Genomic DNA, 22037 nt, shown 5'->3' on the forward strand with positions numbered 1-22037 from the left:
CTTGGCACACAGCTCTCCGCACGTGAGCTTGGCCTTTCGATAGTTGCGTTGTCCTGAGTACATGAAACGTTTATATGTTTTTTGTACGCTTTCGTAAATAGTGACGCCAACAGCCCTAGCACCGTGGGGTTTGAAGACGTCAAAACCGAATAATCCGTCAGCTGTCCCGTGATACCGAATTTTCGGCCATTTGGTGGATAAGTGAATCCGGCATCATCACCGCGATTCTTGTTAGAGCGGCTGTGTACAGTGCGGTAGTGGCATTCCCTTGGCACCAGGGCACACACGCTAGAAACTCTCCCAAGCTAACAACTTTGTGTCATTGCACTGTCATTATTATAGGTAATAATAAAAGACAGTACGCAGTTGCTACTGCTTCACCATATTTTAAATAATGCTCACACCAATAACACACAACAGCCTCACTAGGGCACATATGCATATCCTATAGCCTTGGTGTACGAAACAGTAACTGACAATAGGAATTGCAAATTGTAGCCATTAAAGGCATTCCTGCATTGAAAACGCTGGGCATTTTTTACGCTGTCAGCAGACACAAGCGTGGTTCTCGCACAAAACGAGTCATGCCAGCTAGCTGGATAAGATTCCCTTTGCACCTGCAGTGGCTACATGCCTGTGGCTAGTACGGTGAGAGACAATTCCGTCCGAACCGTTACGCTTCAGATCAACAGCGTGGCGAAAAAAAAACGCGCGCCATTACTGCAGCCAGAGATATCACCAGTGCTACACTAGATTCCTCAGCTCAAAACCGGCCGACTCGTCACGGGAAAATTCTGTTTTGCTTTGCAATGATGGCTCGTTGTTTTTTTTTTTTTTCTGTGCAGATTCACTGACTTACAGAGCTTTGCAAAAGGCGCATTGGTAGCTCCTTCGCCTTTGGCAATTTTGACAATAAACGTACACAGAAATCTTGCCCTAGTTCTGTCAACATGCGTACCATCAGAGTGAGCCCGACCAAGTCACTGCGTAGGCCAAATATAATTAGGCCTAATAATAAATCCATCAAGCGCAAAGCAGAGGCCAGGAAACACAATTTGAACGCGTTCCCACACAAATTTATATAATGAAAATTTCAGAAGCCAAACTGAACGCGTTACAAAACTTTAAGCCTAACAAGTCTAGGTGAGCCTAAAGAGCCTTAAAGTCACGTTAAAGTATTACGTTGCTGTTTGAACACGCGCTGGGCCTAATTATACCTTCCTAAGTGTAGTAAAGCTTCATTAGGATAAGCTAATCTAATAGGATTAACTAAGCCTATTTAATGCAATGGCACTTCTGCATTAAGCCTGTAAAAACTTCGCTTGTATATGACTCGACAACTATAATTTAATTTTTCTGCTATTGCCCTCGAGTTATGTTCAAACCCTGGAAGACCCATATTTCAGGGGCTATTCGACAAGGCATAAAATTACGGCCTAAATGGCCTTTATTCGAAAGTGTTACGTAGCCGAAAGAGTCAGAAAGCAATTACTCATTTCTATCAAACTTTAAAACACTTGCGCTCAAGCCGCCACTGTTCAAACCAAACAAATTCAAACAACGGATCAGCCACAATTGCATAAGAAGCGTGCTCTATGCTTTCTCCCGTTGGGCGTAAGCTTTTACATAGTCTGCAGTTACAAAATCATCGAAGTAACACGTTGTTTTTTTCCTCATCCAATTTGTTGTGAAGGTTACAAATGATTCCTCAATTGCAAGCGTTAAGTAGTCTACGACAATGACAAAGCAGTTAAAGTTATCGCTGTTTTACACGCGCTGAAGCTGTTGATCAAGCCGTAAGCAGCGAAGCTGTGTTGGAACTAGCACCTTTAATTTGGCTTACCCAAATTCGTTTTGGTATCTGGGTATCTATTGCCGTAAATGCTGAATACTGTTGGATGCTATTGGAACACTATAGCCTGGTTTAACCCCCCGATTCACGACCTTGCGGGTTGGCTGACGAGTTTTTTCGATCAGCCGCAATGTTTCGCCGCACCACTTGCCTTAGTCTTTCTCCGTGAGTGTTTGTGCTCTCTCAAAGCCACGCGTGACGTTCGTCATTTGATTGGGATATGTCAATAAAAGAGTAGAGCCTTATTGCATTTTGCAAATATATGATATCGGTACTCCTTATATGAAGGCTTTTTCAAGATAGGCCCTAAAACTAAACAGATACTGCTCTTGTTTTGCTTGTACTTTTTGATGACAGCACCTTTTGAAGTTTGCTTTGCCACACAACGGACCTGGCTCTTGTATAGTTAGTTTTGCCGCAAGATGGTGGTGCAGTTAGAAAAATGTGTGCACCGTACTCACTACTTTTCAGAACTACCTATTTTTGATTTTTCTTTGAGTGTTCTTCTGATATGCTAAATGTAATTCATTAGTGCTGCATGATTTTGTTTTACACCGCACAGAAAAACTCCACCCTGCACTTGCGATGTCAGATTGAATGCTGCTGGAAAGACCCAGACTTAGGCCTCATGTGTCAGTTTCACGCTATGGCGGAAGGATTAAAATGTGCGCCGGGAAAGGTGAGTGTATTATCTCTTCTCATATATTTTCATGACTTGACTTTATGCCCTCGCACATCATTCAGGCCAAGCACCTTCTAGACTCCTGACTTGTCTCATGACATTAGGATAAGTACAGGTTCGCTGTTAAAGGCAGTGCAATTTATTTAGCACAGTGCACAATTTGTGCTGATTACTGATATAAATTTTCCACCCTTCTATCACGCACTGGCAGACCACACCAGTGGATGATGAGTATTGTGGCGTCCTTGTTTTCGTGTGTCACCAATCTTGCGTAATCACCTCGTTTTAGCTCTTCGGTTCACAGCTTTCTAGTGTTCGTTAAGCAGCGAAGAGTATAAAAATTTTGAGTACATGTAGAAGCATGTATTTCGTCAAAAATGTTCTGTCACATCTACCTTGAACTTTCTATTTGATCTCCTTATTGTAGCGTTCATGTATTCTTTCAAAGCTACCCAGAAGCAGAATTTCGGTCATTTTTTATTTCTGCGGGCATGAAATACCGCGTGTTCAAATATGAGATACCCTGATTTTGTGCCAGTACTCTCATCTCGCTCATCGTTGTCCTCATTACATGATCGCTATTAAACTAGTTTCATTTTATTAATATTTTCGAGAAATAAACTTCAGGCTAGCGGTTTGACTTTTCTATAACATGAAGTTCTACGGGTCTTCTCTTACAGCACATTGAAACAAATCGGCGAAAGCTTTGGGAGTATCCACAGCAAAAATATTCCCTACGGATGCTCCGGAAAAGCGTTAGATAGACACCGATAGTGAATTCCACTACCAAAAGGCAGTAACAATCATGCATACTGAAAAAATAATTTTGTGAACTTGAACTTCGTTCTTCACTCGCAATCAGTGCCTAAGTGGGGACTGTTTACAGCTTAACTGATGTTGCTCTCAATTCACCATTTTTTTCTGTGAAGGTTGATACAAAGCGTTCATTACTTTGTTAAAACATTTCAGGTATTTTCGGTTATTTCCCCAGAAATGACACCTTTTGAATTCTACCAATAAACAAATTTGTCCACCTCTTTCTTTTTCGCAGACATGCAGGCGAGGGGCTTGTGCTAAGCACAACTGGAAGAGGAGAGCCACACGGAATCTTAAGCCCATGCCCAAAAACTTGACAATAATTTTGCCTAATAAAGCACTATAGGACTGTTTTCTCACAGTCATCGCAGTATCCCACCGTCTATGAAATCCCTAGAAATCCACCTGTATTTTAGCCGCGATCCCCAATGAAATTTTTTTGGAATGTGGGGAGAATAATGAAGTTGTAAAACAGGTATTGGGCTCTGATATGTTCAGCGCCTGTTGCTTAAGAGAACGACGACAAGCATGTTCAACGCAAGCCCTGCAATCAGGAAGAGCCCCTTTCATAGCAAACATGCCCTCTGAAAGCTCTAATTTGCTTGAAAGCACTACTGTTGCTTCGCCTCACAGGGCTGCTCCTCCAGATGACGATGGAAACATTAATGACGCAGAGATGATGGAATCAGATGTAAGAATTCTAAAACGGTGTGGGTCTCCCATGTCCAACCATTCTTCTCCGCGGTCCCAACCAAAATCAAAGAAACATCAGCATACATCAAAGCCAAAGGATAATATTTTGGGGCAGGCAGCTGCGGCTGCCCAGATTTCGCAATCATAGGGGCACTAAGAGTTATCCAGTGGAACTGTCTTTCAATTCTAACAGCTTCAACAGATTTAGTTTACATTTCTTATCAATATAATCCACACATAATTATTTTGCAAGAAACTTGGCTAACAGCCTAAAAGCATTTCTATTTACAAAATTATCATTCATTCCGACAAGATCGCCAATAAAAAGGAGGAGGTTTAATTATATTTGTCTGTACAAAATTCTATCACAGCTAAGATTTCTTTTCAGCTATCTTCTATAGATTGTGAGTTATTGGCCCTAGACTGAAATTCCAGGGCACTGTCCGTTTTCCTTAGGGAATGCTTATTTCCCTAGTGTTGTACAAGATAAAAAGCCTCTAGATCTGCTATTAGTTAATTGTCGGGACTCAGTTCTTCTGGCTGGTGATTTTAATTCGCATCATGTGTCATGAGGCTACAAGACAGATAGTTGTGGCAAGCGTCTTTGGGATTGGATAACAAATAATAACTTTTCCTGTAGAAATTCGGGTTCGGCCACTTTCATAAGAAAACACAGTCAATCTGTGTTAGATTTAACTTTTAACTCTCCCAGTCTTTTCGTTATTAATTGGTCGACACTTGATTGTGGCACCTCTAGCGACCACATAACGATTACGTTTGAGGTTAATTGCCCTGAGGTTAATTGAGGTTAATTACCTCCAGCGACTTCTCAGTTGAAGTCATTTATCAACTATAATAACTTTCAGTTAACGTTACGCTCTGATCTTGAGTCATTGACTTACACGGATGAAGAACAAAAATCAAAACGCTTATGCTCGGTGATTGAGTATTGCCGTAAGAAGTCTGAGATCTTGGTACGGAGCTCAAAGGGGAATACTTCAGCTGTTTGGTGGAATGCTGATTGTTCCCGAGATTACAGACGTAGAAAGGCGGCATGGAAAAAGCTTCTCCACAACCAGTGCCCGAAATACTGGCAGGATTACAAGTTCATTGCAGCTACTTTTAAACGTACAGTTGCAAAAGCGAAGGACGAGTATGATGCTAAGCATTTTGATTTCCTCTCTAAATCTGGCAAACGAACTGCTCTTTTTGGTTTTTTACGCTCGCGGAAGAAGATTCCGCAAGCACAAAATCTACATTCCTTTATTTTGACTCCCCATGAAGCAATAGACACAATTGAAACAACTGCCAAAGGACTGGAGAAGCGTTTCTCGTCTGCACTTCCTTCGGGCTCGATATTTGTAATGCCAATGGAACCAGCTAATAATGATTCTCAAATTTCCGTTTGTGAGCTTTCACCTATAGCTATGAGATTACCAGCCGCTGCTCCCGGTCCTGATAAAGTAACTTCAAAAATGTTAAAAATTCTTTTTGACGAATCACCTGAGACGTTATTAGAGCTAGTAAATTATTCCATCAAACATGCTTGGATACACCCAGAATGGAAACTTGCCAAAATAATTCCTTTACTTAAGAATACAGGCGGTGCCTTGTCCATTGATAATATTAGACCAATTGCATTAACATCAAACATTGTAAAATTAATTGAAAGAGTCATACTTATACGTGTTTCGGAATTCATGAATAAAGAAAATATCCTCAGCCCTTGCCAAATTGGTTTCCGTCAAAAGTGTTCCATCTGGAATGCGCATGCTGATGCCGAGAGTCGAGTTCTTTTAGCGCGGCGCCAAGAAATGCACGCTGCCTTGATAACGCTAGATATAGCCAAGGCCTATGATAGCGTTGAGCATAGAATTCTATTGCAAAAATTAAAATCTCTTCAGTTTTCACATTATTTAGTAGCCTGAATATCTGAATTCCTCCAAAACCGAGAGTTTTACTGTGCATTAAATGGCGTTCATTCTGGCAGATATAAGCAAGCCAGGGGAGTGCCGCAAGGAGCAGTCCTTTCACCAGTCCTTTTCAACATACTACTCAGCTCAATACCAGTTAATTATGACGTTCGCACTTACGTATATGCGGATGATATTGCGTTTTTTGCAACTGCATCGGATATTCAATCCCTTTATCTCCACTTGCAAACGTACCTAAACTCTATTGAGAATTGGTTGTGTGGCTTGCGTCTCACATTAAATGTGAACAAAAGCGCAGTCCTCGTATTCAATATAAAAGATTCTGTAAGTCTGTCTGTAATGTATCAGCAGCAAATAATACCACACGTTAAATCATTAAAGTATTTAGGGGTCACTTATGATGATAATCTTTCATGGCAGCCCCACATTAACCATATTGCTACGAAAGGGGCTCGGGACGTGGGCATGTTGCGCCGAATTAGTCGTCCCCGGTCTGGAATGCGGAGATATGTCCTTTTAATGATGTATGTTATGTATGTGCGTCCAATTTTAAAGTTCGGTTCAATCCTGTTTTCTGGATCAGCAGCTTATAAAATTCAACCGCTTGTTCTCTTGGAGCGAGAAGCGCTTCGGTTGTGTCTTGGACTTCCAAAATTTGTTGCCAAAAATGTGCTCTACCTTGAAGCCCGGATTCCACCCTTGATATAAAGATTACAAATTCTAACCGTTCAGACGTACTTAAGGATATATGAATCAGAATTTCACCGATTTATGTCTATTTTTTGCTGTCAACCGACCTCCTTTTTCGGTGTCCATTGGCCTGAATTTCACACCCCGCAGGTTGTTATGGTCAAAAATTTGCTGGACCCTTTAAATGTTTCCCTTCCTAGTATTCTACCCATACAAACCATCGGTCCATCTATTGAAATTGTCTTTGACGACGTATTCCCGAATAATGCTAAAAACTTATCATCCGTTATTCTAAACGGATTATTAGAAGATCATTTAAAAAGCCTTTTTGCTAGTTTAGTTGTAGCTACTGACGCATCTCAAAGTAATGAAAAGGCGGGTGTGGGTATATATTGTCCACATTTAGACTGCTCTTTTTCTCTCCGGCTTCCGGACTTCACCCCAATTTTTGAAGCGGAGTTTCTGGCGGTGGCACTCGCTTTACGGAAATTAGACTCCCCTTTTTCTAAAGTGGCTGTAATTTCCGACTCTCTATCCTTGTGTTCATCTCTCTCTTCGTCGGTGGATTCTGCAATAGTAAAAACGTTTGTCTCTCTGATCCCTAGACATTTGAAAATTGGGTACCAGGCCACAGCAATGTGACTTTAAATCAATATGCTGTAGAATGAATGAATGAATGAATGAATGAATGAATGAATGAATGAATGAATGAATGAATGAATGAATGAATGAATGAATGAATGAATATAAATGAATGAATGAATGAATAAGAATGGATGCGGCCCTAGGAATATTTTGCTTTTGTTCATCTAGGCGTTCTCCAAGCGCACGAAGTTCATCATGATGACGGCAATTGTCTGGAGCATTTGAAGGCACTAACCCTGTACTGCCAAACCCGTAGACTACAATCAAATAAAAACAGAGAGCTTGCTGTGTTGTCGGATAGGCCGCCAAAACCTAAGAGGGCCTTTTTATTGCTAAAGTACTCGCCGTGATGGGCCGTTCGCTAAGGTGGTCTGCTTTCTCTGCGTTCCTTGAATTTACATGTACCACATGAGCTGCGGCTTGTCGGAGTGCCGTTAAATCTATTTCACAGTGTTAGTTATATTCGCAATTTCTCTGAGGTAACTAGGTCTTAATCTCGAAATCTCTTGTTCACTAAAAGGCCAATGAGAAACTGCGTGCTTATAGGCGGGACAGGAAATGGGCGCAGCTGAGAAATTACGTTAATCGGTGTCAAATACACGCAACGCCAATGCTAAATAAACAACCGAGAAATATTTGCTACTCGAGAACAAATGCGCACGGGGCCTATACACATTCCAAACAGGAATCTTGTGCATTTGAAATAAAAATAAACCAAGTTTATGCTCCTTTTCAGGAACAAAAATTTCATTTTTTTTGTCCTTCGCATTTTATTCTATAGAGCTGACGGCAGCTTTTGTTACCGTGTGGTATTGAACAAACTCTGCAATGAGTGCTTTTATTGGGTGAGAAGGGCGGGTCACAGACAAAGCTGAAAAAACTGTCTCAACGCAGACTCGATTATCCGCACACTGGAATAGGTTTAAAAAAAAGGTAGAGAGGAATAAGGACAAAACGTTAGAAAGGCAGTCGTTCGTGCCTTGCATGCGCTCATTCTGTAAAGACAAATTTAAATACGCTATGAATATGCCAGCAGAAGTAAAAGCGCAACCATTATTTCTTCCCATCACAGAGGAGGGTAACGCGGCTCGAACGACGATGGTGGCTGCCTTTTCCTTTTCCGTGGCGGCATTTCCTTGTTCACAGACAGGAAAATGCTACCGTTGTAATTTAGGCTGTTCGGCCCTTCCAATTTCCAATTGCCTATTAAATGATGACTACAGATGCTGTAGTGCGGCTTCGGCTCCGAGTCTCCATGCCGTCACTCCAAGGAAACTGAAGGCACAAGCATTCGGTTGCAGCAAGATTTTTTTTTTTAATTAGCTGGGGTTTAGCTTTAGCTAAACCCGGTAGGTTGCGTAAGCAAAGCTGACGTAGCTTCTCTTTCTGTTCTTTATTCTATTCTTCTTTTTTTCACTTCTTTGTCTTCCGCTTCTGCGGCGCGGCGTGGCTACAGACCGGGTGTACCCGACGGCTTGAAGAAGAGCCCCATCGGCGGTCGCTGTAAAGGTCAAACATGGCTACAAGTCGGGTTTACGCGACTGACTGAAACCTGGAGTAGTCTTGCTTGGGCAAAAATAAAGAGCACTGCAGAATCTGCATTGATATAATACGAAAGCATGGATGCTGCTGCTGGTTGCTTCTGGTTGCTTCTAGTGGCTTAATTCACTTCTTGTTTAGCCATTTTAGTCTTTGGTACTTTGAAATTACGCGCCAATCCCTTCCTATACCCTTTTTCGGCTCAACTTCCGGTTGCATGACGTCACATTTAATGCGTCACAATAATTCACTTCTTATTTATTCCTTTTAGTGTTTGTTACTTGAAATTACGCGCCAATCTCTTCCTATGCCCTTTTTTGGCTCTACTTCCAGATGCGGGATGGCTCATCCTTGACGTCACCTTAACTGACTGCCTTAATTAACAACTTTTGTCGTTGGAACATTCAAATCAACTCTACATCCGGTTGCGTGCCGTCCCATCCTTGACGTCACATTATTCACTTCTTGTTTTCCATATTTTTGGTCTTCGGTACTTTCATATCGCGCGCCAATCCCTTCCTATGCCGTATATCGGATCCACTCCTTGTTGCGCGACGTCAAATCTGACGTCACCCAACTTACTGATTTAAGTAACTATTTTAGTATTTGATACATTCAAATGTAGAGCCAAGCCATTCGCTAATGAGATAATCTTCTCTTTTACTTCCTCATTTTCTGCCTCTAATTAATTGCCTAATTAACTTTTTGGCCTGATTGTTTTTTCGCACACAACATTACATCATCCTCTGTCGACTGACACCCTAATTACCCTCTATGAATTTTCAATTCCAACTGCTGCGGACCTGATTTTGCGTGATTTGTCTCTAAATAATTACCACATTACGTTATTGACCTAATTATTAATTAGGACACAACAATATGTCACGTTCTATTCATTGCCACCACTCATTAACCTCTATCACTTCTCAATTATCACAACAGCTGCGGACAACTATTATATTTGTCTGTAATTAATTACCTAATTAACCTATTGGCCTAATTATTTATTCTGCAGCTATATTATGTCAACCTATATCGATTGACACCACTTATTACACTCTACCACTAAAAGGGCTTAATGCCATGTCGGAAAACAACAGCCTACAATCTTTGCGGCCAATGTCGCTAACGCCCACAACTTGCAAGGTTTATGAAAAATGATAGCCACTATGCCTGTCATGGTGGTTAGGAAGTCCGTATAAATACCATTCTCGGCAAATTAGATTCTGTACAATCCTTGGCACAGAAACTTGGTTGGCTATAATAGCTGAGGAAGTCGTACATGCGTCGCCACATAGCCACCTAGTACGCACTGTGGCAGCTACCGACGTTGCAAAGTCCTAAGATAACGTGTTTTACATACCCAGATACTTAACAACGTGAAAAGTATATGCATTCTCCTATAGGTCATAAAAGCAGTGCAAAACCTGTTTAAGGACAGGGCGTTTTCTGTCCGGATAAATGGACAACAAATAGGCAATAACACCTCAAACAGAGGTGCGCCGCAGGAGTCACTTTTAGCACCTTAGTTGTTTAATATCACATTCATTCCTTTAGCATAAAGATTAGATGAAATACCAGAGGTACAGTTCAATATTTACGCACGCCATGTTAAAATATATATATATATATATATATATATATATATATATATATATATATATATATATATATATATATATATATATATATATATATATATATAGGAAGGGGGTTGAAGCTCGAATGGGTCCGGTAGGGCATAGACTTAAGGTAGGTGACACACGGTAGAAAAAACAACACTTTATTCCGACGTTTCGGCCGGGGTCCGGCCTTTGTCAAGGAATGTAGCTACATTCCTTGACAAAGGCCGGACCCCGGCCGAAACGTCGGAATAAAGTGTTGTTTTTTCTACCGTGTGTCACCTACCTTAAGTCTCTCTCTCTCTCTCTCTATATATATATATATATATATATATATATATGTATATATATATATATATATACGCCTTGAGACACAAAATATTTATTTGCAAGAACTCCAAATACACTAGATGAGTACGTCCATCCCATAGGTCTGGAGCTGTCACCCAAAAAAGTCCAGCTACATCCATGGTGCAAATAATAATGGAAGGAAACAATTGGCATCGAAAAGAATTGCGCTCAAGATTGTAAATCAGGCATTCTATGAGGTGGATAAGTTGAGAGCCATTGGTCTAGATATTCGTAAATCTGGCAAAGGAACACAACTACTCCATAGGATTTGAAAATTAGCTCTGACTTCCTTGCGCTTGATAAAACGTATTTCATCAAGGGGAGAAGGAGCCCGAACGGAGATGGCAAGACGTCTTGTATAATCGGTGCGTCCTTCCAGGATACTATACTAGGCCCAGTTCTGAAGACTGACGAGGAAACAGTGGGCAGAGTTAGAAACGAGTAATAGGAACGCAATGCCCACAATCATGGTCTTACCAAACTTACCCCAAGCCCTATTTTTTAGGAATTTCCGCAACTCAACGCACTGACAGAACTCATTGAACAGCGACAGGTAACAAGAAATATGAAGCTAACAATAAGCCATACTCATGGCATCCTTGACTAATGCGGAGACAATGCAAACACCGACAATGGCTGGCCTCCTTCATGGGAGTTCACGACTATTACGATGAATAAAACATCTAAGCTAAATCGCAAAGACGAGCCAGCGTCGAGGCCTCTGTTTGATGTACTACCAGGAACCCATAATACATATACAAACGCGTCGATTATAGAAAATGGCGGCATAACAGCAGATACCAGCCCGACATACGATGAGCTAAAAGTACATAATAAATACGAATCAGAACATCCATACCCACTTGTAATGGAACTTTATGCAATCCACAATGCTGTTAAGGCCACAAATAAAATGCAATCCATAACAGCAGCCCACACCTATATGACTCCTTAGCCGCCGCAAAACAACTGAAAAGAAAGACAAGTGCACTATGTCTTACACAGGAGGTCCATGCACTTAATGATAAAACAGATACGCATCCAGCTCCACTGGTCACAGGATTATGCTGAAAACGTTGAGAAGGAAAAAGTTGACAACCTCACACACCAAATTCCGAACACTAATGCACGACCCACCAAACTAAATTTTGATGCCCGCTCTGTTGTCCCCATCCTAGCATCCCCTCTGTGGAAGCGTACACGTGCCCTCATGCCACCGTGCACTTACCCTCTCCCTCATAACTTAACTAGACTGCAGGAGGTATCCCTTAGAAGAATAAGGGCTGGAGCAGCCCTTACGCCATCGATGACGTGCCGATGGGGATCTCTGACCACCAGCCCGAAGGGTTCTTTACCGGCTGCAGAGGTGGATGTTTGCCACCCTCTATAGACTTGTACAGGGACAAGGGCGTCAAGTATGCATATTTTCCAGGAATTAGGACTGTCGGCGACAAGGGAGGAGGATTTCTCTAAGTGGCAGAGGACAAAACTAAAAGCTTAAGCTTCTGAAGTTTCTGGCAGAATACGATTTACATGACTTTCTATGTTATGTCCTGCGAAAAAGAAAAAAGATACCTTTTATCGGCGTCGTCACATTTTGCGTCTTTGCTACTATGGCTTCTTGTGCTCTACGCCTGCGCTCCGAGATGATGACGCTTATGGTGATGAGGCAGCTTAGCAACGCCATTCTCCGTTCCCGAAAAATCCGACGGTCCCGCAGCAAGTAACACACCGACACAAGATACTTAGCACGCAATGGGGGCTGAAGTGCTGCGCCGCAGGTTTCCCTCTAGGTATAAGCAAGAAACCGTTTTCAAGCGCATGCGCATAAATATGTTAGGAGAGGAGAAAACTTTGTTCTTGTTGCGCTCTTCTGACAGACTACAGAATGTATTTTCATGAATTTCTTAAACAAGATTTGGTACACAAAAAGAAGCAGCCTGCCGAGAAACCAGCGCGGAGAAACGCGATACTTCGGTTAGCAGTTTTTGGTGGTATGCGCGCCATCCCCAGAAGGATGATCCTTGTTAAGACGTTACTATTTTACCCTCGTTAATAATTTGTTATGGTCTCGTATAACGTTTTTTTGGCGAAGCAACAGTGAATTTATTAAAATGTATCCGAAAAGAAAATAATTGAAAATAAAATACTAAATGGATGAAATGCAGCAGGAGGTGCCGGTTATAAAAACGAAGTACCCTGCAACGACCAACTAAGCGGCGTCGTTGGTGAACAAGAAACGCTTTTAGTAAAAACCAATACTCCTGGCTCGATACAATGTCGACCTTAACAACTCATACAAAGGATTCTTCTTGAATTTTACATTATATAATGTCTTCAAGTCTTTGTTTCTTTAACATCATGTGACATTGCTCTGTTTCATTAATAAAAGTACTGTTATCGAGCTCCAAGTTTAAATGTTTTGACTACATCACGCCTTCGCGGCAAACACAAAGCTTTTATTATAAGGGAGAAATTACTCATTGACGTCCACCAAAGCGTAGCCAAACGGCTACAAAGGAAAGCTATACAGCTTTCTCAGAATCTTTGTAGTTAAAGAAATATTCGCCCTGATCCAGGAGCAAATTTTTTCTTTAACTACGAAGTTTCTGAGAAAGCTGTGTAGCTTTCCTTTGTAGCTGTTTGGCTACGCTTGTGTGAACGTCATTGAGCAATTACTCCCTCATTACAAATCTACTCCACCTTGGGGGATTCCCCTAAATATTCGATCAAAACGGCTTTTATTCTATTCTCGTTATATTATACTTCGACCTTTCATGGTAAAAACGATGCAATAGGCATTGTTCAAAAAAATATAGACCATCAACGCGAAGATTACAATTTATATTCTATTCGCGTACAAAAATTTGAATATCCACACACCACTTCTGCTTATTACACAATGCTGTTGCACAATGGGGGCATGACACCGCCAGACACAGAATGTTCACCAATGTACTCACCTTCCAGGTCCTGACGCACTGGATCCTGGCAAGTGCGTGCCCTTCGGTCTACTGCCTGCCATCTACCGGAATCATCTGCTTGCATGAAGCAAGCCCGCCGCCATCTACAATTTTCCTGCCCCAGAGTAACACCGCCTGTCACCCGCCACTACTAGCACACTCCTGGCTATCGACCTGGCAAACCTGGCCTTCGGCGACGTCAACTGTCACGGGACCGGAGCACAGCCTATTTAATCACCAGCAACCCACCAGCTACTCGGGGCATGACACCGCCAGACACAGAATGTTCACCAATGTACTCACCTTCCAGGTTCGTTACCTCCCGTTTTGTAGAGAACTAAGAAGCGATGACAGATTCCTCGTCGCGGTGTCGTGCCCCTACGACTTGAAATGCCGCGATCTTGCCAACTTCCTTCGCCTCTGTTGTGAAGTGTATGCTTTTGATTTGCTCTGTCAATTTCTGTTATTACTCTCCGGCGATGTTGAGGAAAATCCTGGACCCCCTCTTAATGCTGATGAACTCACAGAAGCCATCACGCGGTTAGAAGCTAGCCTCGCTGTCCTTCGCGAAGATATTAAACAAATTAAATCTGCCCAAAATACACAAGAGAAGTTAATATCCTATTTGTTAAACCGCACCAATAATTCTGACACAGCTGAAAAAAGCTCAGGCAATGTCGCCAACACAGACATGACACAAAAATTTGAACAGGAAATCGCAGCACTGAAGGCAGCAAATATCGACACCAATAATCGCATGCGCAGAGCAAATCTTTTGTTCTTTGGAATCGAAGATTCCTTTAATGTGCAATGGAAAGATTCCGAGGACAAAGTTCTGTCGCTCTGCGAAACAAATCTTGACCTTAAGCTCGACCCTTCGTGCATAGAGCGTGCACATCGCCTTGGTAACTTCTCATCCGGGAAAAAACGCCCAATAATCGTCAAACTCGCCCATTTTAAAACCAAAGAAAGCATACTAAGCTGTGGGCGCAAGCTCAAAGATACAGATTTTGCCATTAGAGAAGACTTCGCTCCTTCCACGCGGTTTGCACGCTCAAAACTATTGGCATTCGTCCGGCCACTGAAATGCGCGTTTAAGCTCTCCTTCGATAAACTACACGTGGGAAGCAAATGCTACTTTTACGATTCCGCATCCAACAGCGTAAAAGAGCATACCATGCCTCGCCCCACTTCGCCCATTGTTTCAACATCTGATAATACTTGTGCAAATGCAAAATGACGCCCTATCCCGCAATTCACTCCGATTGCTTTAAGCACCCGCCCGCGCTGTTTTCTAGATTTCAGTATCATTTATACCAACATACGAAGTGTAATCCCGAAGCGTGAAGACCTTCATTCTTTTATCGAAGATAGTAAACCGGACATCATTCTGCTCACCGAAACGTGGCTACACCAGGATATATACGACCACGAAATTTTCCCTTCCAGTATCAACTTAACACTGTATCGTCGTGATCGGCAGGAAAAAAGAGGAGGAGGTGTACTTTTAGCCGTCAGAAGCTCCCTATCATCATCACTCATCTTCCATGACAACATCGAACTATCATGGGTCTGCGTGCAATGTACAGCTATAAAAGTAGTTTTTGGTGTCTGTTACCGTCCTCCAGGAAATAATCCGTCGTTTAGCAATTCCCTTCACATATCACTGACGTTAATTCGAACGAAATTACCCAACGCCCCTATATTTCTTTTCGGAGACTTCAACTATCCGACCATCAACTGGCCCCTGCTATCAGAACTTCATAAGTCATCGTCAAACGAAGCAAACCAGTTTCTAGACTTAGTTTTAGATTTCAACTTACATCAGGTAATAACATACCCTACACGGGGCGACAATACTCTCGATCTCTTGCTTACATCTAATCCGGATGACATCAAAAGTATAAACCTAATACCCGGCTTCAGCGACCATAGCATTCTTCATGTATGCATAGCACTGCCTATCAAAAAGCGATCTCCCACTCATAAACTAATCACTGACTACAAGAGGGCGAACTTCGAAAAAATTAACCTTGAGCTCGAAGGCTTTTATGAACACTTTAAAACTTCATACTCTGCTCGTTCCGTTAATACCAACTGGGAATTATATAAAAATGTAGTGTTAAATCTGCAATCCTCATACATTCCGACCATCCTCGTAAAGAGTGATTCAAACAACCAATGGTTCAATAATCGTCTAAAACGCCTGCTTAATAAGAAAAAACGCCTCTACCGATATGCTAAACAAGCCAACAATTCAAAATCATGGGAGCGATATCGACGTAGTGCGAATTGTTATGTGAAAGAATTAAAGGCTTCTAAAAAAATTTTTTTTTCTTCGGACCTCTGGTCAATTCTGCAGTCAAATCCAAGCAAATTCTGGCGAATTCTCTCCCCAAAAATCCACATAAACCAAATAGAACTCTTAGACGCAGATGAGCAACCTATTGGAATTGATAAATGTGCGTCGGCCCTAAACAATTACTTCTCATCAGTATTTTCTACCCCTAACGCCGATATCCCCTTATTTACCGACTTATCGGTGACTCCAATGCCTGAAATACAAATCAGTCCTGATGGAATAGCAAATTTGATTAAATCCCTCAAACTATCATCGTCAGCTGGCTGCGACCAAATCAGCCCCAAAATGTTAAAAAATACTATCGCAATATCAAGCAAGATACTCTACGTGTTATTCACACAGTCGCTTAGCAATGGCGAAGTCCCTCACGATTGGAAAAAAGCAAAAATAATTCCCATTTTTAAATCCGGCGATAGATCAAAAGCTAATAACTACCGACCAATTTCGCTCACAAGCATTCCGTCCAAACTCCTGGAACACGTGATAGCATCAAATCTAATCACTCACCTTGAATCGCTGAAATACTTTTATCCGCTTCAACATGGCTTTCGCAAGTTTCTGTCATGTGAAACTCAACTCGCCGAATTCATACACGACATCCTTCAGTACATGGACGACCGCTTACAAATTGACGCCATATTTCTCGACTTTTCAAAGGCATTTGACCGTGTTCCCCATAATCATCTACTAGTTAAACTTGCCTCCCTTGGAATCCCGCAGACATTACTCATCTGGATTGAGCACTTCCTGAAAGGCCGTGTACAGTTTACATCCGCCAACAGTCATAACTCATCGCTAATTGACGTAACATCAGGTGTTCCTCAGGGCGCTGGATTTTGTCACCGTTATTATTTCTCATATACATTAACGACCTCCCAACTAACATAAAAACAAAACTTCGACTTTTCGCGGACGACTGTGTCATTTATAACGCTATCAAAGGCCCTGAGGACACCATTAGGTTGCAAAATGACATCGCCACAGTTGTATCATGGTGTGAGCAATGGCACATGCCGCTTAACTTAAGCAAATGTCAATACATGTCTTTCTCTCGTAAGCGCAGCTCTGATAACAGCACATATCGTATCAGTTCTACTCCCGTTGCTCGAACGTCATCTTATAAATACCTTGGCGTCCACCTAAAATCAACATTATCTTGGGTTACTCACATTGAAACAATATGCTCGCAGGCTTCACGCACTCTTGGTTACTTACGGAGAAATTTACAATCAGCACCACCCCAAATCCGACAGCTCGCATTCCAGACCTATGTTCGTCCAAAACTAGAATACGCTTCATCCATCTGGCACCCTTCACAAGCATATCTCGCTAATAATCTAGAGGCCATCCAAAACCATGCCGCGCTATTTATCATGTCACAGTACTCACGTGAAACCAGCATCACAGCACTAAAACGAACCCTTTCCCTCCCAAGCCTTCAATCACGCCGCATTATATCACGTCTCTGCCTCCTTCATTCTTTTTTTTACCATCCTCACAACCGGCACCCTCTCCTGCAACCTCCCTCAAGAATGTCCCGTCGACTTAATCACAATCACCCTTTAAAACTGATTTTTGGCCGCACTGAAGCAATGAATAACTCTTTTTTTCCAGATGCAATAGCCCAATGGAATGCTCTACCGGACGTTATTGCTTCATGCAAAGATCGTGAAATTTTCAGAGCAAAACTAACGAGTCACCTTCAGTGTTCTATTTGACAATGCACACTAGTCTGCTCTTGTATATTTTGTTAATGTTTGTTGGTTTCGTTTTCTTTCTTTGTTTTTGTTTCTTGAACTGGTGTTCATATGCTGTTATATAATGTTATTGCCCCCGCCTTATGTAATGCCCTCGGGCCTTTAAGGCTTCAATAAATGAAATGAAATGAAATGAAATAAAGCGTTTGCCCGGTGCCCTATAGTTTTGTTTCCCGCTCTTCAGCAGCGCCACTTGTGGCCACCCAAAGAGCATCAGTGGTGTATTCATTTACTGTTGTTCCGCAAGATGGCGTTACCTGCTCCGTAAATCTAAAACCCCTCAATAAACTAAAAGTAGCGCCAACATGTGAAGTTTGCCGCCCGCCTCCTCTCCTGCGCTCTCCTTCGTCATTTGACCCTCTCATTGGCCGAGCGCCGTCACGTGCGCGCGCGCGCTTTTTTTTCGCTGGGCGTGCAGCTTCCTCCTTTCCAGCGGGGCGGGCGGCGCGCGCGCGGCACATATCGCCGTGTGTTTTGCTGCCACGCGGACTGCTACTAAATCGTTCCCGCTGGCTATTTAATTTTTTTTTCAAGCATGTTGAGCTCTTTGGCCGGCGGCTGATAGAAGCACGGTGGTGAAGGCGAGTTCAACCAACGCAGACATCGCGTACAAATGTTGTCACGCACTGACAGTTAAAAACGGAACCGTTTCAGCGCAAAATATAAAAAAAATACTCCTACCACGCTTCTCAAGTTTCACGGTAGCTTACAATTCAGTCCAACCTGCAAAGAAACCACAGACTGCAGCTTCCGCAGCCTAGTTAATTGTTTTTCAAGCATGTTGCGCACTTTTGTCAACGGCTGACGGACTCAAGGAGGTGAAGGCGAGTTAAATCGACGCCAAAATCGTGTACGTATGGCGACACACCATGGCAGCTGAACACGGCACCGTCTCAACGCCAAATATAAAAAAAAATAACTGCTACCTCCCTCCCCAAGTTTACCGGTAGCTCACAAGTCAATCAAAGCTGCAAAGACTCCACACAGACTGCAGCTTCCGCCGCCTATAATTAATTTGATCTGCAGCTGAAGTTGAAAATACATGGAAGACAGCTGCTGCCACACTTCTCAAGTTTACCGGCAGCTCGCAATCCAGTCAACGCTGCAAAGAAACCATACACAGACTGTTCCAAAATTGTTCCTGTCCGCCGCCTAGTTACAAATTTTATAAAGCATGCCGCTGAATGGCCAAATGTGACGAACTACGGACACACGGAGATGACGGCGAGTTGAACCAACGCCGAAATCGCGTATATGTGGTGTATGACACTCACAGCTGAAACTATTCTGGCGGGAAATCCCTGTCAACATTCGGTAATTATGTTTCAGCAGTGAGTAATATTTTAACCTGAACACATTGCGACAAAATGCAAGGCTCTGGTGAGACCCGGCGCACGGCCGCCTCGATCGGGGCGCGCGCGGCGCTGATCGAGACGGCTGTGAAGGGCGCCTGCTCCGGAGAGCGCGTGCTAGTCGCGCACCCCGTAGGTGGAGCCACGGTCGAAATGCGAGAGGAGGAGCGGCGCCGCCGGAGGAGGAGAGAGGAGATGGCGCTACTTTTAGTTTATTGAGGGGCTTTACGTAAATCTACGTAAATCCACAGCTACTGGAAGATGGAAGCACCATGGATGGAAGCTTTTCCAGCACTTCAACCACTTTATATAGCAGCAGCGATTATTCGGCACAACGAATCTCTTATAATGTTGTTTTTTGTTTCCATAACTAAATTCCAAGTATACAGTTCAAATTCATTCAATGGTCAGGCCGTTTCTTAAAATTTTTTCAGTACTATATATTTCACACAATGCAGGAAAATATATCGAGAAGGTCGCTGGCATTTGGAATTCCTATCTTACCAGGATTTTTCTATTTTTTTTTACTATTAGCAATGTGTGGCTTTGGTTTGCCACCCGCCACTCTGCAGCAGACTTTATTGTTCCTTAAATGCTGCACTACTCATGAAAGCAAAACATTACTTCGCACCATGGAGGAAGGGAACAACTTACGAGAGGCTCTTGCCATTCCCAATGCATTGGAGAATGTGTGGCGGAAGTGACGTCAAAATGTAGGGTTAGCCAAGTCGGGCCATAAGCAACGACACCGCTGTTGCTATGAAAACTCGGGCCGCTAGCAATAGCGTTGCTAAAGGCCCGAGGTACGTGAGCATCGAAGAGAAAGAAAATGGGAAGGGTAAAGGAGGAGGAAAGACGTGGCAGCATCCGGTCGCGGCGTGGCCGCGCCTGCTTCAAAAAGCTGACGTCAGGGCCTCTCTTAATTTCTTTACTTCCTCCATGCTTCGCACAGATTGGAATTGGAATTTTGCTGAAAATGATTTCCTCATTCCTCGACACACGGCCTTCAAGCGCATGTCAACCAAAGCACCTGAACAAGCAAGAAAGAGTCCACATAACCTATACAGCGCATAGTAAATAAAGCGTTATTTAAGAACTTTACCAATTAATCGTGCATGGTACAGAGCTATACCGGACGAAGGAAGAAAAATAGACGAGTGCTCACTGGGGAGTCATTTTTCTTGGTCCTTCCTTTGTTTTCGCGCTGTACCACCAGACATCAGCAATTAAAAACTCACCTAGCTATCCATCCTTCTTCAAATTCATCACATAGATATACTGACACACTATCATAGAAAACCATCCTATATGTATTTCCAATTGGTTTAAATACTTCTGACCGCATGTCAACAGCAGAGAAGTAAGTAGTATATGCATGCAAGCAACCTAGGCGTAATACTTGCCTGCGTTCACAATTATTTCTTGACCATCGCTGTGAAGCTGCCAATTGTTGAACTCCTCACTACACAGTTTTGATAGCTATTTGCGAAATGCACCTTTTCACAATTTTACGCACGCCCTGACGTCCAGAACATAGCGTGGAGAACATTTTTGTTTTCGATAAAAGGCACTTCCTACGTATTCGTTTACCGACTGTTTGAGGTGTTTAAACTAGTGTAATACTAAAGCATGCACTTCGCATTCATATGTTTACGCGACGCAACCGTGGGAACTACTTTTGGATGCTGATCCAATATATTTTCCTTGCGGTGTCTAATACAAAACTGACATTGCGTTTTGTTTTGTGGGTGGTTTTGTTTGAAATATATAATGCAATCAGACGCACTGTAAGCTTATTTTTCCGTAACATCGAAGAGAGAGTGACACGGTTTCGTCGCGGAGAAACAAAGGTAAAAGGTATGCTTTAAGCGATTTCATGTGGCTCATCAATACTACCAGAAAAATGGAATGAAAACGCACACCTCAACAGCTCGATGCAATCCAACCAATACACTAGCAACAAAAACAGAAGCAATAACGTACCTTCTATCGAAATCTTTGCTGGTCAGCTGCGAAATCTTCTTGCGCACTTAAGATATCTATATTACCAGCGCTCTTGACAACACAAACGAGTAGAGGAGAAGACGCAGCAGCGCTGTTGTGTCCTCTCCTCTACTCGTTTGTGTAAACAAGTGCACTGCTATTATGGATGTGCGAAACCAACTCGCCCAATATATTGTTTTGCGGTTAAAATACCAAGGAATTTTGTTATATTTCAACAGAAAAACATTTTCACAGCCGCACGTGCCACCTGGCCGACATGCTTACCTTAGAGGGACACTAAAGACACCCAAATATGCTATCAAAATCTAATAAATGGCATTTGGTGACACCTGCGCCGCACATCCGGCAGCAAAAATCGAATTATTGCTGAGATATTGCGATAAGAAGTTGAGGTTTTGTTTGTTCCCGCCGTTCGAATTCAAACTGTGTTCTCCTACTACGTATCGTGTAGGATGACGCACACTATTACGCAAGAGGAGACTCCGTGATTGCTGCCGCGCAGGGAGCGGATTGTGGTGGTGAAAACATTTTTTCCGTAAAGATAAAAAAAGAAAAAACATTTGTCAGCGGAGAATATTTTGCAGGTGCGTGCCGAGAGGCGCATCTGCTGCTTCGAGCTTGTATTTCAGGTACCGCAGGCCCCAACCAAACTATCGGAGCACGCACGAAGTGCCTGAGCCGGAGCATAACCGCAACTGAAGTGAACGCCCGTAGCGCCGTGTCCGCTGAGAGACTTGCGGCATCTACCGACAAGCGGACGAAATGAGTATATTTT

General features: G+C 42.7%; 1 protein-coding gene across 2 annotated transcripts in view; it reads left to right on the top strand.

Annotated features, from left to right (window-relative positions):
- LOC146175044 (venom metalloproteinase BumaMPs1-like) overlaps positions 1–3723 on the top strand; it is a 144754-nt gene extending 141031 nt beyond the window's left edge. For both annotated transcript variants that reach the window (XM_084583447.1, XM_084583446.1), the window contains exons 14-15: positions 2415–2531; positions 3586–3723. In XM_084583447.1, coding sequence (XP_084439573.1) covers positions 2415–2531; positions 3586–3696 — 228 coding nt within the window. In that variant the 3' untranslated portion in view covers positions 3697–3723. The remainder of the gene's footprint in view (positions 1–2414; positions 2532–3585) is intronic.
- The last annotated feature ends 18314 nt before the right edge of the window (positions 3724–22037 follow it).

Source organism: Amblyomma maculatum, chromosome 11 (genome assembly GCF_055883805.1).
Source record: "Amblyomma maculatum isolate TAMU_Amacu chromosome 11, ASM5588380v1, whole genome shotgun sequence".
Taxonomy (NCBI): Eukaryota; Metazoa; Arthropoda; class Arachnida; order Ixodida; family Ixodidae; genus Amblyomma; species Amblyomma maculatum.